This window comes from Arxiozyma heterogenica (assembly GCF_036370985.1).
Source record: "Arxiozyma heterogenica strain weizmannii chromosome Unknown scaffold_18, whole genome shotgun sequence".
In the NCBI taxonomy this organism is placed as follows: Eukaryota; Fungi; Ascomycota; class Saccharomycetes; order Saccharomycetales; family Saccharomycetaceae; genus Arxiozyma; species Arxiozyma heterogenica.
Window position 1 is genome coordinate 1,014,108 of NW_027042671.1, and position 13,600 is coordinate 1,027,707.

The window sequence follows — 13,600 nt, forward strand, 5'->3', positions numbered from 1 at the left end:
CCAGTAATATAACAGTAGTAATATAATATGAGATCAGCTATTATTATTAATTATTGTTGGTTTTGTTCCCCTTTTTTTGGGGGGCCTAGAATCGTTTTTCTGTCCTCTTTTTTGAAAATTGGATTGTTCTGAAATGCTCGAGGCAATTTCTTTCCTCTTTGTCGTACCAAATTACTTTTTCTTTTTTTTTTTTTTTTTTTTTTTTTTTTTTTTTCAAATATTTTTTTTGTGTTTCCGAGACTTTCAAAGAGAAGAAGAGGGGGGGAGGAAGGGCGGGTGACAAAATGGTTTATAGGGTTTAATACATTTACAAACATTCATATCACTTGCAGGGAAGTTTCCCTCAGGTCAGTCAGGAGGGCTCTTAGTAATTTTGCAAAACAATTGAAATGCTTCTTTATCTATATGTTTGGTTGCATTGTCTTTGTTGTACCAACTGCGTTTGGTTCAGGTTTTTATGTGTCTTTTTTGACTTAAATAAGAAAGAACACTATTTTTATTATTAAAAGAATATAATAACCATAACTTAATAAATAAATAAATAAATAGAAAAAGATATAAAAGAAATAAACAAGTATATTTCATAAAAATGTCTTCAACAGCTATTCAATCCGTTGTACCAAAAGAGGAAGAAGGTATATTAAACTATCTTTTGGATGTCAGAAGTTCACTGGCAAAATTAAAACAAAATAGAACCCAATTTTTGAATTCCAAGGATGTTCAAAGCACATATCAAGAAGTTCTAACTAAAGTTAGAGAACTGGACGAAATTAGAAAATCATCGAATTCAAAGACACTATCTTCTAATGATGCTACTCTGATTCATAATAGACAATTACATAATAGAGTGGACTCTGTGCTTGATGATGTTTTCCAGCTATTGTCTCTATGTTTTTTAACTGTTGGTTTGAAAAACTCGGCCCCTGCCACTTATGCATCTTTGTCCACTGTGCAAAGTTTGTTGGAACATTTAGAAGAGTCTAGAATTTATACACACCATGATTTGAAACCAATTAAGGATAGACTGGACGAAATCTCAAAAATTGTAGAGAAAAGTTGTGCCCAACCATTAATCGAATCAGCCAAGGATAATGATGAAATAACAGCAAAAGTTGCTAGTGAAAGGAATAAAAATAAATTGGAACAGGATTTATTGTTACGTGCCAAGTTACAACATTGTATCGACGAATATAATAAAATTGAATCAAATCTTGAAGATATCGACCCTGAATTAAATGGTTATATGGAAAAACTTTACCAAATTAGAAGAGGACTTTTGTCCCTAGTGGCTCTTTTAAAGAACACAGATGACCAAACCATCACTGACACAGAACTTAAAGACGGTCTAGGTGGCGATCGTCCTGGTTTTTCTTCTTCTTCTTCTTCCTCTTCTTTTATTAATAGAAAAAATGATATTACTGAGAAATATTCTCTTTTAAAAAAACAGTTAGAAGAAGTTGAAACTGAAGTTCGTAACATCAGTGATTCTTCAGCCCCAGGTCAAACAAGAAAGGGTGAATCTGTGCTTAATGGTCTCTTGGACGATTGTAATGATTTGGTTAATGATTTATCGTATCAATCAGAAGGTCAAATAAGTCTAAAGATATCCTTTGACCCTACTTTACAAGAGATATATAATAAATTGGTTGAAATTAAAACATCATTGTCTAATTTAATGATAACAAGAAGATGGACACTAAGAGAAACTGATTTGTTTTCATATCAAAAACAATTGAGTGAAATAGACGGTAAAAGAGTTCATGGTAAATTTCCAACTGAATCAGGTGACTCTAAAGGTCAAGCCATTTTACTGTACTTGCTACGTAGATGTTATGCTATTATTTATAAATTATTAGAAAGTTCTGAACCTGTCTCAGAAGCTTTACAGCCAATTCATAATCAGTTGTCAACAGTACGTCGTTGTTTGTTGGAATTGAAAAGAATGGGTGGAGTTGAAAATGAAAGAGAGTTATACCCATATCAAATGAAGTTAGCATCTCTAGATAATTTACGTAGAGATGGTAAGTTCTATGATGCTGATGGTAATATTCCGGAAGGTCAAGGTATATTAAATGCTTTACTAGCCGGTTGTTTTGATATTATCCATGAATTAAAGGTAGAAGCTGAGGAACGTGAAGGTTCGGGTTCTGAAAATAATTGAAATGATAGATTAAATAAATTATACATTTCATTTTTTTTTTAATTTTCTAAATTCGAACTTCGATTATGCTTTATTGGTTTGTTTCCCTTGCTTAGTGTCTGTTTTCATTTTTTTTTTTTTTTCATTCGATTGGTATCTTATTTGACAACATTTTGTTTACTAAATTTAACAATGATATTAGAATGATTGAAAGGGTGGTTTTTGGAGAGTGGTATTTTTGAAAATAAAAGAATAAATAAAAAATATATGCCTATACATACACTTATATATTTATGTTTATGTTCATACATTTCTCAACATTAATTTATTGTCTTCTTTATGCTAATCTGTTTTGTATATGCATATATAGATATGAAGTTTCTTTATACACACATGTATATTTTGTAACATTGGCTAACTAATACAAGCACTACATTCCACCTAACTATTGTTGATCCTTATTGTATAATCATCCCCATTCTGTGTTATATAACGAACCCAAGGATAGCTTTTATATTGTAATGTTGGCTCATTGATTTTCAAATAACGAATTTGTATGCCTGATGTTGTGAAGTATGGTATTTGGAATTTTACTTGTACTGGTTTCTTAACCTTTGTATCATTTATATCAGATATTGATGGTAGTAACAATTCAGCTCTCATGGAATATTCTTTCCCACCTGGGAAACTTCTAATTTTCCATAAAATTGCACTCTTTTCTGGAACCCATTTAATTGAACCATGTGAATATTTGAAGGATGGGGTATCAGCGTCACTAGGAACAGGTATTAATATTTCTACATTAGTAGCAACGGACTTTTTCTTAATTTGTGCTTTAGTTTTACAAAATATTTCTACTCTGGAATTTGAATATGTTTGAACTTTCACATCACATAAAATTAATGGTTTGATAGAAGTGGTTAATCTATAACTCATCAAATCAAAGTCGCCATCAGGTGGAATAAAAGAAATAATTTTTTCATTCTCAAATTTGCTTAATCTGACACACTGATGGAATTTCAGGTCTTCTAATTCAATGTTACTTTTAGATTTTCTTCCATCATTAGTAATGGAACTTTCGTTTTTATTTAAATCATGTCCTTTGCCTTTCTTATCACCATTTGAAGATGTTGTGCCTATATCATTTCCTTCTAAGTACTTGGTAAAAATACCCCTATCATTGATACCTAACTTCAAATCAGGCATCCCAGATAATCTAGATTTCACTTTAACAGTACCAAGGATTTCCGATCTAATGACCTGCCCATTCTGTGATATCAACATGTTGATAGATTCCACAATGTCTAAGAAAGCTTCATTTTTCTTATATTTAATCCCCTCCGGTCTCCAACTAACGGAATTGGTCAATGATGATGGTGGTCTTGCAGCATTCAACTTTTTCTTATGTGCTTTCACTAATTTGAAAGATTTTTGTGTGATATATTTCTTTAACATCTTAGTCTCTGTGACTTGTGGGATACCATAATCCATCATTTCATCCAGTAATTCATAGATGATGACAAAGTTATCTCGGATAGATTCTTCCTCCACAGTTTTCAAATATTCTTCTAACACAGCTACTAGTTTGTGTAAGAATGTAAAAATGGTAGCCACATTGATACTTAAAGAAGTAGCCAAAACAACGACGTACAGATCATTATGCTGTATAAATAAATAATCAATTCCGCTATGAGAAATACATGGTGGTATTATACTAGATTGTTCCACATTCTCTAGAAGCAAAGTGGAAAACTTATCGATGGCTGATAGTGGCACATCGTCCTTGTAACGACGTGATAAAAGTGGTTTACCTTTGTTATCACAAAAGTAGATAGCAGACGCCATTTCTAATGATTTCTTGTTTCTATAAGTTTAAATACTTGAGAATAAAAGGCAAGTCGTTATGTATGTTTCTTCTTGTCTTGTTGATCGTTGCAATGTTCAAAGAATGCAATTACTATGAACACTATTTAAAAGAATGCCATGGAGAACAGAGTATATATGCATATATATACATATATATAAATTTTGTTACGCAATTTGATGTATTTTTTGTAATTTGGTAAAGTTCTATTTCACCGGTGTTCGGTGTTCTTCGTTAAGAGTGATTTGACCTGTGCCACTAAAACAAGAGTTTAAAATAAAATAATGAAAAATTATGATTATATTATTGATACAGATAAATGGTGACAGACAAGCAAATAAAGTAAAGCTAGGAGTACTATTGTAGATGCATTAGGTTATTTAACTATTTAGTAAGATTTTATTTACAGAGATTTCTCACTTCCAATATTAATGTATTCAACATTAAAATTAATGTATGTTAATAAGGTCTTAAAATATTTTTAGGTTTTTTTTTTCTTGGTAGTTTTGTAGCCGATAATCATTTGAAAAAACTCAATAAATTGTCCAATCTCTAACAACACTAAAGTACAGTATTTGTCAGGGAATCTAATGTCATTAGATAATGAGCTATTAAGTTAGTGTAAGGGTTTGTTAGTCATAGAGTAACCCACAAAAAAAAAAATAAAAAATTAAGCCCAATAATCACAACTTTGGGGAGATATGGTCTAAGATTATAAACGTAAATTGCTTCAAAGTGATGCTATAAACGGATGTACATAGACCTACTCTTTGTTTTTTTTTTAATGTTAAGGTTGAAGAGTTATGTTTTTGTGATCTCAAGTGACACATTGCAAGATTTGTAATTATTAAGCTTAAATTTTTGTTGAAAATCAAAGCACACAGCATCAATGGTAATGACAAACATCATTAAGTTATAGACGCTTGTTCTGTTTTATACTAAATACATGTATATACTTATTTTATAGTGTATATAGTATACAATTTTATATTTACTTCAGGGCTTCTTTTAAAGTTTTTTTTATTTCTCTTCAAATCTCTGAAAAACATATTTGGTGAAAAATAAAATGTCTTCCTGATATCATGGTACATCCGTACACCACATAATATACAGAAAAACTAATTACAAATAATTCTTATGGAAATGACAGTAATAAACTCTCATTTTCCAACAAAAACAATAAATAGTTCTGGATTCATTCAGGATCTTATGTATTTTTGATGGTAATAACTATTCTATTCTATAACAAAGTTTGTTATAATATGATGTGGTCAAAGTTTTGCATTATTCGGGGAAGCGCTAGAAATATCAGACGGATAATCTATTAATAATCGAGACAATAATTGATACAATCGGTAATGCAATTATTAATACGGTCTTATATATTAACGGCTATATCGGGCTTATGTAATTATACTATTTGCTTATTGTATTCTGTGTTCGATGTTCGATGGTTGTTTGTTGGTTGTTGGTTGTTCCTTTTATATATAATATATTTAAATTATGTGTAAGAGAGGAGTAACAGAAGATAGTTCCATCTACAGAAAACGTTCTCCTTTTATATATTTTCTGGAACTCGATCACCTATTCAACTTGATATATTACAGAATTAGTAATTCATATCTTTGTTATTAGTTACAATAATATAATCGAAAATCATAGAACATTTAGGACAATAGGTTATGGTGGCGTAGTAGAAACTATAATGAACACGGTGTACATAAACATAATATGTTATGGTGCCGCGGTAACAACAATATCTGAACACGCCGAACACTAGGTGGCAAATGGACACGTTGTACTTAAAACATAATAGATCACTTTAGATTCAGATAGAATCTTATGTAATCTTGGTGGTGTTATCTCTTTATTATACGATAAGGTTTTAAACATTGAGCTCGTATGGCGCAGTGGTAGCGCAGCAGATTGCAAATCTGTTGGTCCTTAGTTCGAATCTGAGTGCGAGCTTATTTTTTGTCGTTTTATGATATTCCGGTGGGTGTGATTATTTTTGCCAGCTGATTTAGATGTAATGTAATAAAGGAAAACCTGATTATGAGAGATATACTCTTCTAGATGCTAATATAGACAGATATAGCTTGAATTGTTGTCTGTATATGACATATAAACTATACTCTACATAAAGAGTAAACTAATATACATAGATATACAGATAAACATAGTTATATAAACAAGAAAAACAAGAGCGCTGTCGTCGACCAAGGAGTCCACAAGATCATTTATAGTGACATTCGGATTTCATATGTTACATGTAATATGATGGGTGGAAACCTATTATGAGAGATATACTGTTCTAAACACAAAAATAGATAAATATTTTTTAGTTAGTTGTCTATAATCTAATAGATAAACTATATGTTATACAAAGAATCGCCTGCATAATGAGATATATAGAAATATATAAAGTTTATGAATATAAAAAATAAGAACCTTTTTGTCGACTAAAGAATTTGCAAGAGCAACTATAGTGGCATCAACATAATCTATTTTACACTATATTTAGGGTATATTTGGATTAATTTAAAAGAATATAATGTACTCAAAGAAATAAAGATTTTTTTAAATGTAGATAATAAATAGTATATTAAAATAGACAAAGATAAAAAGTATTGAAAATAATGAATAAGCATAAGTATCTTTGGAATCATTATATTTTATTGTTGTTTCCTTCATTATTCAGTGACGATAAGTATTGTTATCAAATATTCAGAATTAAAATGATATATTCAGGTTTATGACTCTTTGTAAGTTCTTATTTATATTTATATAATTTGTTGGCGATACCAAGAAATATTTTTCCTCAAATTCAAACAATGATAAATAAAAGATATGATTTATCATGCAAATTTGTGCCATAAGTAGTATTTTCATATTTTGCAATAATAAAATTATTAATCTTTTTTTGAAATGTTTTCATTATTTGTTGTAATGTTTTGTATTAAACTGTAAAACTAATTTTAATTAAACAATTTTAGTGGTACTTACCATAGAATTAGAATGGGGGATTTTTGGATCATACATCAGAAATTATTGACATATTCAGAAAATTTAATTATTAAAATACTATATATTATTTGTAAAATGTTCTCTTTTTATTTGATATATTATTAATAATGGATATTCTTAAGTTAATAGAAAATAATATTTTATAGTTATTCTTTAATATAATAATTATTTATATGAAATTTAGAATATAATCAAATTTTAATCAATAGTTTTTCTTGGTATATTTTTGTTTAGCATTTAAGTTACATTAGTTATAAAAACAAAAGGTCAACATTGTGATTTTTACATTGAATTAATTGTTTTTTTATCATGCTTTTTTTATTAGGTTTTTTTAATTTTATATAAACAGTTATTAAGTATTAATACACAATACTAGATTAATGTTGTTAAAGTTTACACAATTACTTATTGGTTTATCTTTATATTTTATATATATATTAATCACAATTTTTATTTTTAAAGCATATCGATAAAGAAATTGTTTATTTTGCAGTTGGCTTTCACAGCGAAGTAATAATTTACTATTTGTTCACAAACTATATCTTTGGAAAAAGGCAGGTAGATTTTGTACTAAACTATAGCGAACTAAATATTTATCTTTTAAATATAACAAAAGATTAAACGAACCCCTTTGAATACTTTTTTACCATTCGTATAACAAACTTATCTGTTATTCACATTTTTAAAACCAAAAATTTCCTCATATCATATTTTTATTTTATATATACTCTTTTGTATATAATTATTAATGTTGCACTATGTACAAAAAAGGAGATTGTAAAAATCTTATTTAATTTTGTCTATTACTCACTACATAAAAATTAGAGAATATATTTAAAAATATGTTCAATTTTTTTAATATATTCCAAAATTAACTCTCGAAGTTCACACATCTTTTAATAAAAACTTAACAAAAAAAAGTTCTCTTTACTATAATAACTTGTTAGCGTAAGATCCTTGTTAGAATGACAAATTTATTTAAAATTTTATGATATTAATATTATTTTGTATGATTAAATCACTTTTACAATAAAAAAAATTTATCATTGAATGTAGATAGAATTCCTAGTAAATAAAATACGTACTTATACTTCCTCTCTTCAATTATTATAACTTATTTGACATGTCTTTTTAATATATCGAAATAAGTGGATAAGTTTGAAACTAATGGAAAAAATACTAATATACTTAAAAACAAGAAAAACATATTTATTAAACTTATATCAATCCCGTAATGTATTTGCTATAAACAGAAAAAAGTGTCGATCTAGGAACCTCTCCCATTAATTTTTGATTTAACATATCTCATCAAACCCTTCATCTGCAATTTATAGTTGAAATATTTATGCTAACAAAATACCAACTGCTGGAAATGATATATTACCGATTTGGGTAACATGTAAATATATCAAAGAGGAAAAATGTTTGTTTTGCACATTCAATATTACAGAGATAAGATCAAACAAAATGAAAATAAATTAATATATTATGAAGATTTGCCAACAGGTAGACATATATAAGTAGACGATTTTACTTATTAATTTTCCAATCTGGATGAATAAGTTATATACATTTTATCATATGTTTCTTTTTGTATTTGTATAATTATTAATTCCCAATCAAGAGATGGACGGAAAATTACTCTACATATCAACATAATAATAATACATAATAATAACATACAATATGATCACCGATGCTAAAAAATGTATACTAATATTATTCATCCAGAGGACCAACAGATACAGAGAAATTAACCACTTATTGAAACTATTTGATTTTATAACAGTCATATTATTTCTACTAAATAGCTGTTTTATTTACATTAAATGCAGTTTAAAAAGCCATCAACTTCAATTCAAAAAAAAAATCAATATTCTTATCAGATAAAATTTTAATTAGTAATCTCGATTTGAAAATGATAGCTTATTTATATTTTGTCATTTGAAATAGTAAATATGTGTATTTTGTTAGAATTGAATAATTATTGCTGTTAGAGAATGTCAAATTAATCAGGAAAAAAATACTCCTACCTCCTATATACATATATATCTGCCCGAAAAAATATCTTAAAAAGAATCTTACTCTTTATGGAAAAAACAATAAAAGTTTCAAAGATTCCCTTCTCTTAGGTTAAATCCTGAATGATTGACGAATGTGGATCAAATAAATAAGCAGACTCTCTTGCCAACAAAAAAGAAATATTTAAAAAACAAGCAAATTCTCTCATAATAATCTGCCCCATCTTATATTTATCTTATCTTATCTTATCTTATCTCTTTGCTCTATAAATTTTTTCTCCTATCATTTTTTCAGTTGTGTTAACTTCCTATCGGGAAAAAATGCAATGTAGAAATGTTGCGACAAAATTTAAGGATAAGCAAATTTGTTCAATTTCTAATGAAGATCAGAGCAGCTGAAAAACAAGAAAGGATTTGTAAAACTCTTCTTCTTTATACGAAAGACTCTTCCTTGTAAGTGACTATGAACTGAAGATAAAGAAGCGAATGTTGATGGTGATATAACGTTTATCTATTCCATTGTTTGTTCAAATTATTTTATATAGTATCAACATATACGTTACCAGTAATCATTTTCTGTTGTTAATCTTCAACACATATCAATCATATCAAGTTAGAAATTTAAATATAAAAAATCTAAACACATACACATATGTATTTAATGAAAAAATGATAAGGATAGAGATGTGAAAATAACAAAAGTTTTATAACCGATTATATGTGGAATCATAGTGACCTTACATCAAATTAAATTTGGTCCTTTTAAAGAAGTAAAACCAAACCTTTATATTGATACATTGCAACACAAAAAAAGCTCACTTATAATCTCCTAATAACTACAACAATAACAATTAATCAATCGATTAAAGTATGACAAATGGCAGCAGTGATTTCACACAAGGCTGGTACATTAATGAATAGAAAGACTTTCGCAAAGCTTCAAATCTAGAAGTGTCCTTTAAAACTTTGCTTGCTCTTATTGAATCTCAGGATATTAGTTCTGTAAATCCTGCTTAAATCTCAGTTATTTCGAAGGAAAATTTAGAAGAACAGTGGATTGCTCTCCAAACTAGAGGAAATAAGTATAATTTACCATTATATGGTGTTCCTGTTGCAGTCAAAGACAACATTGGTGCAAGAGGATTTAAAACAACTGCAACTTGTCCTTTGTTTGCATACGAACCTGAAAAAGATTCAAAAGTTGTACAATTATTAAGAAATGCTGGTGCTATCATTATCTGAAAGACTAATCTTGATTAATTTGCTACTGGTCTAGTAGGTACCAAATCTCCGTACAGCAAGACTGCACGTGCTTTTAGTGATAGACATGTATCAGGCGGTTCCTCTACCGGTTCTGCCAGAGTCGTTGCTGATGGGATTGTACCCATTGCTCTAGGTACCGACACGGCTGGTTCTGGACGTGTTCCTGCCGCCTTAAATAATTTAATCGGTTTAAAACCTACTCGTGGTGTTTTTTTATGTCAAGGTGTTGTTCCTACCTGTAAATCTTTAGACTGTATATCCATATTTGCTTTGAATTTATCAGGTGCAGAAACCTGTTTCAAAATTTTATGTCAACCTGATCTTCACAACAATGAATATTCAAGGATATACCCCTCTAATCCATTACAAAAATATAGCAAAGATTTGACAATTGTAATTCCAAAGGTATTACCATGGTAGAACGAGACCGAAAATCCCAAATTATACCATAGTGCCGTTGATTCCTTGAAACAAATGGGTGCTAATATCGTCAAAATTGATTTTGAACTTTTATTAAATCTAGCTCATTGTCTATATGAAGGTGCATGGATAGCTGAATGATATGCTGCAACAAAAGAATTTTTAGCTTCAAAACCCGCCCATGCATACATTAGATCCCACTGTATTAACGATTATTAAAACAGCTACAAACTTTGATGTATTTGATGCTTTCAAATTTGAGTACAAAAGGCAAGGAATCTTACAGAAGATTAACCAATGGTTATCATCAATTGGTGTCCTATGTGTCCCTACCTGTCCTTTAAATCCCACCTTTGATGAAGTTGAAGCGGAACCAATATTAGTTAATTCTAAACAAGGTACTTGGACCAATTTTATCAATTTAGTAGACATGGCTGCATTAGCTATTCCCTGTGGTTTCCGATCTGACGGCCTTCCAGACGGTATCACATTGATTGGCAAAAAGTTTACTGACTATGCTTTACTCAAGTTAGCACACAGATATTTTGGAAGGAGCTTTTCATCTGGTTCGAGGTCATTTGGTATTTTTAAGGATAAACAAGTTTCTAAATATGACAATGTCACTGGCCCTGAAATCAATCCTAATTCTTCCATCAAGTTAGCCGTGATTGGTACTCATTTACAGGGTCTTCCTTTGCACTGACAATTAGAAAAAGTCAATGCAGCGTATATAGCTAAAGCTAAAACTTCAAAATCGTACAGACTCCATGCCTTACCAAAAGATGGACCTATTTCGAAACCAGGTTTAAGTCGTGTTAATAGCACAGAAGGATCTAATATCAACGTTGAAATATACAGTATTCCAATTGAAAATTTTGGTGAATTTATATCTATGGTTCCACAACCATTGGGAATTGGCTCTATTGAATTAGAATCTGGTGAATGGGTCAAACCGTTTATTTGTGAAGAATATAGTTATACTGTCAAAGGTTCCATAGATATAACCAATTTTGGTGGTTTTAGAGTATATTATGATTTTATTATGAGAGAAAAAGGAAAAACCATTTAACACTATACTAGTTGCTAATAGAGGTGAGATAGCTGCCAGAATCATTAGGACATTAAAAAGATTAAAGATCAAAAGTGTATCAGTCTATTCTGATCCTGACAAGTATCCTCAAAATGTTATTGAATCAAATATTGCTGTTCCGTTATACGGTTCTACTCCAAGTGAAACATATCTTGATATAAACAAGATTATCAAGGCTGCCAAAAAAACAAATGCAGATGCAATCGTTCCTGGTTATGGATTTTTATCTGAAAATGCTGATTTTTCAGATAGATGTACGAAGGAAGGTATTGTGTTTATTGGCCCTATCGGTGAAACAATCAGAAAGCTAGGTTTAAAACATTCTGCAAGAAAAATAGCTGCTGATGCTAATGTTCCTTTAATTCCAGGTTCTCCTTTGATAACTGACGCAACTGAAACTAAAATTACTTCAAGCAAAATTGGATATCCAATAATGATTAAGTCAACAGCTGGGAGTGGTGGTATTGGTTTAAGAAAGGTTGATAATAAAAGTGAAATTGAAGAAATATTTCACATTATTCAACATCAAAGGAAATCGTATTTTGAAAATGCAGGTGTTTTTATAGAAAAATTCATTGAAAACTCCAGGCATGTTGAAGTTCAAATTATGGGTGATGGGCTAGGTGTTACTATTGCATTGGGTGAGCATGATTGTTCCCTTCAACGTCATTATCAAAAGATTATCTAAGAAACTCCAACCCCAAATGTTGGTGAGAGCACAAGACAGGCTATAAGAACTGCAGCTGAAAATTTAGCTTCCCATCTAAAATACAAAAGTGCCGGTACCGTGGAATTTATCTATAATGAAAGAGCTGACAACTTTTACTTTCTTGAAGTAAATGCGAAACTTCAAGTTGAGTATTCAATTACTGAAATAGTTACAAGTTTAGATTTGGTTGAATTAATGATTTTAATTGCTGCGAACAAATGTGTTCATTTTAGAAATATCAAAAGGAATATTACTGGTGTTTCAATGGAAGCGAGATTATATACTGAGAACCCTTTAAAAGATTTTAGACCATTTCCTGGTTAATTAACATATGTTGAATTCCCTAAATGGACAAGGGTTGATACATGGATCGAAAAAGGTACTGTTATATCTGCAGAATATGATCCAACCTTAGCCAAAATCATTGTTCATGGGAAAAATAGAGATGATGCCTTGAGTAAATTACTACTTGCTCTCCAAGAAACAAAAGTTTATGGCTATATTACAAATATTGAATACTTAAAATCGATTGTTTCTTCTCAAATGTTTAGAGGTACTAAGATATCCACGAACATTCTTAATCCATATACCAATAATTCAACTGCTTTAGAGATTATTACCCAGGTTATTCATACATCAATTCAAGACTATCCGGAAAGATATGGGTATTGGAGAATCGGCGTTCCTCCTTCTGGCCCAATGGATTCTTATTCCTTTAGATTGACTAATCGAATTGTTGGCAATGAGGATTCGGCAGCTACTATTGAAATTACATTAATTGGTCCCATTATCAGGTTCCACTTTAATACAATTATTAGTATTACCGACGGTTCTGTTAAGTGTACCATAAATGGACACACCCCAATAAAACAATTTGAACCAATTCAAGTTCATCATAACGACACCTTGAGTTTCGGAAAATTAACCTCAGACTGTAGAGCATACTTGGCTATTAGGGGTGATTTTGATATTCCCAATTATCTTGGGTCTAAATCTACATTTACATTAGGTCAGTTTGGTGGTTTCAATGGCAGAATTCTTAAAGCTTCAGATATTATTTTTATAA

At 29.8% G+C, this 13,600-nt stretch overlaps 5 protein-coding genes and 1 non-coding gene across 6 annotated transcripts; 5 read left to right on the forward strand and 1 right to left on the reverse strand.

Annotated features, from left to right (window-relative positions):
- Positions 1–589: 589 nt before the first annotated feature.
- CUB1 (Cub1p) lies at positions 590–2,161 on the forward strand (the record flags this gene model as incomplete). The annotated part of the gene is made up of 1 exon (XM_064858845.1): positions 590–2,161. The coding sequence occupies one exon, from the start codon at positions 590–592 to the stop codon at positions 2,159–2,161; it is 1,572 nt and encodes a 523-aa protein (XP_064714668.1).
- A 420-nt stretch (positions 2,162–2,581) lies between these two features.
- APM1 (Apm1p) lies at positions 2,582–3,985 on the reverse strand (the record flags this gene model as incomplete). The annotated part of the gene is made up of 1 exon (XM_064858846.1): positions 2,582–3,985. One exon carries the CDS (start codon positions 3,983–3,985, stop codon positions 2,582–2,584), a length of 1,404 nt encoding a protein of 467 aa, XP_064714669.1.
- A 1,914-nt stretch (positions 3,986–5,899) lies between these two features.
- Positions 5,900–5,973, forward strand: PWA37_002249. The gene has a single exon. It is a non-coding gene; the product is annotated as a tRNA-Cys (tRNA).
- Positions 5,974–10,312: 4,339 nt separating this feature from the next.
- PWA37_002250 (uncharacterized protein) lies at positions 10,313–10,735 on the forward strand (the record flags this gene model as incomplete). The annotated part of the gene is made up of 1 exon (XM_064858847.1): positions 10,313–10,735. A coding segment is annotated over one exon (423 nt), but the record flags the coding sequence as incomplete, so codon positions are not given.
- A 181-nt stretch (positions 10,736–10,916) lies between these two features.
- On the forward strand, positions 10,917–11,438 carry PWA37_002251 (uncharacterized protein; the record flags this gene model as incomplete). The annotated part of the gene is made up of 1 exon (XM_064858848.1): positions 10,917–11,438. The coding sequence occupies one exon, from the start codon at positions 10,917–10,919 to the stop codon at positions 11,436–11,438; it is 522 nt and encodes a 173-aa protein (XP_064714671.1).
- A 189-nt stretch (positions 11,439–11,627) lies between these two features.
- On the forward strand, positions 11,628–11,804 carry PWA37_002252 (uncharacterized protein; the record flags this gene model as incomplete). The annotated part of the gene is made up of 1 exon (XM_064858849.1): positions 11,628–11,804. One exon carries the CDS (start codon positions 11,628–11,630, stop codon positions 11,802–11,804), a length of 177 nt encoding a protein of 58 aa, XP_064714672.1.
- Positions 11,805–13,600: the final 1,796 nt, after the last annotated feature.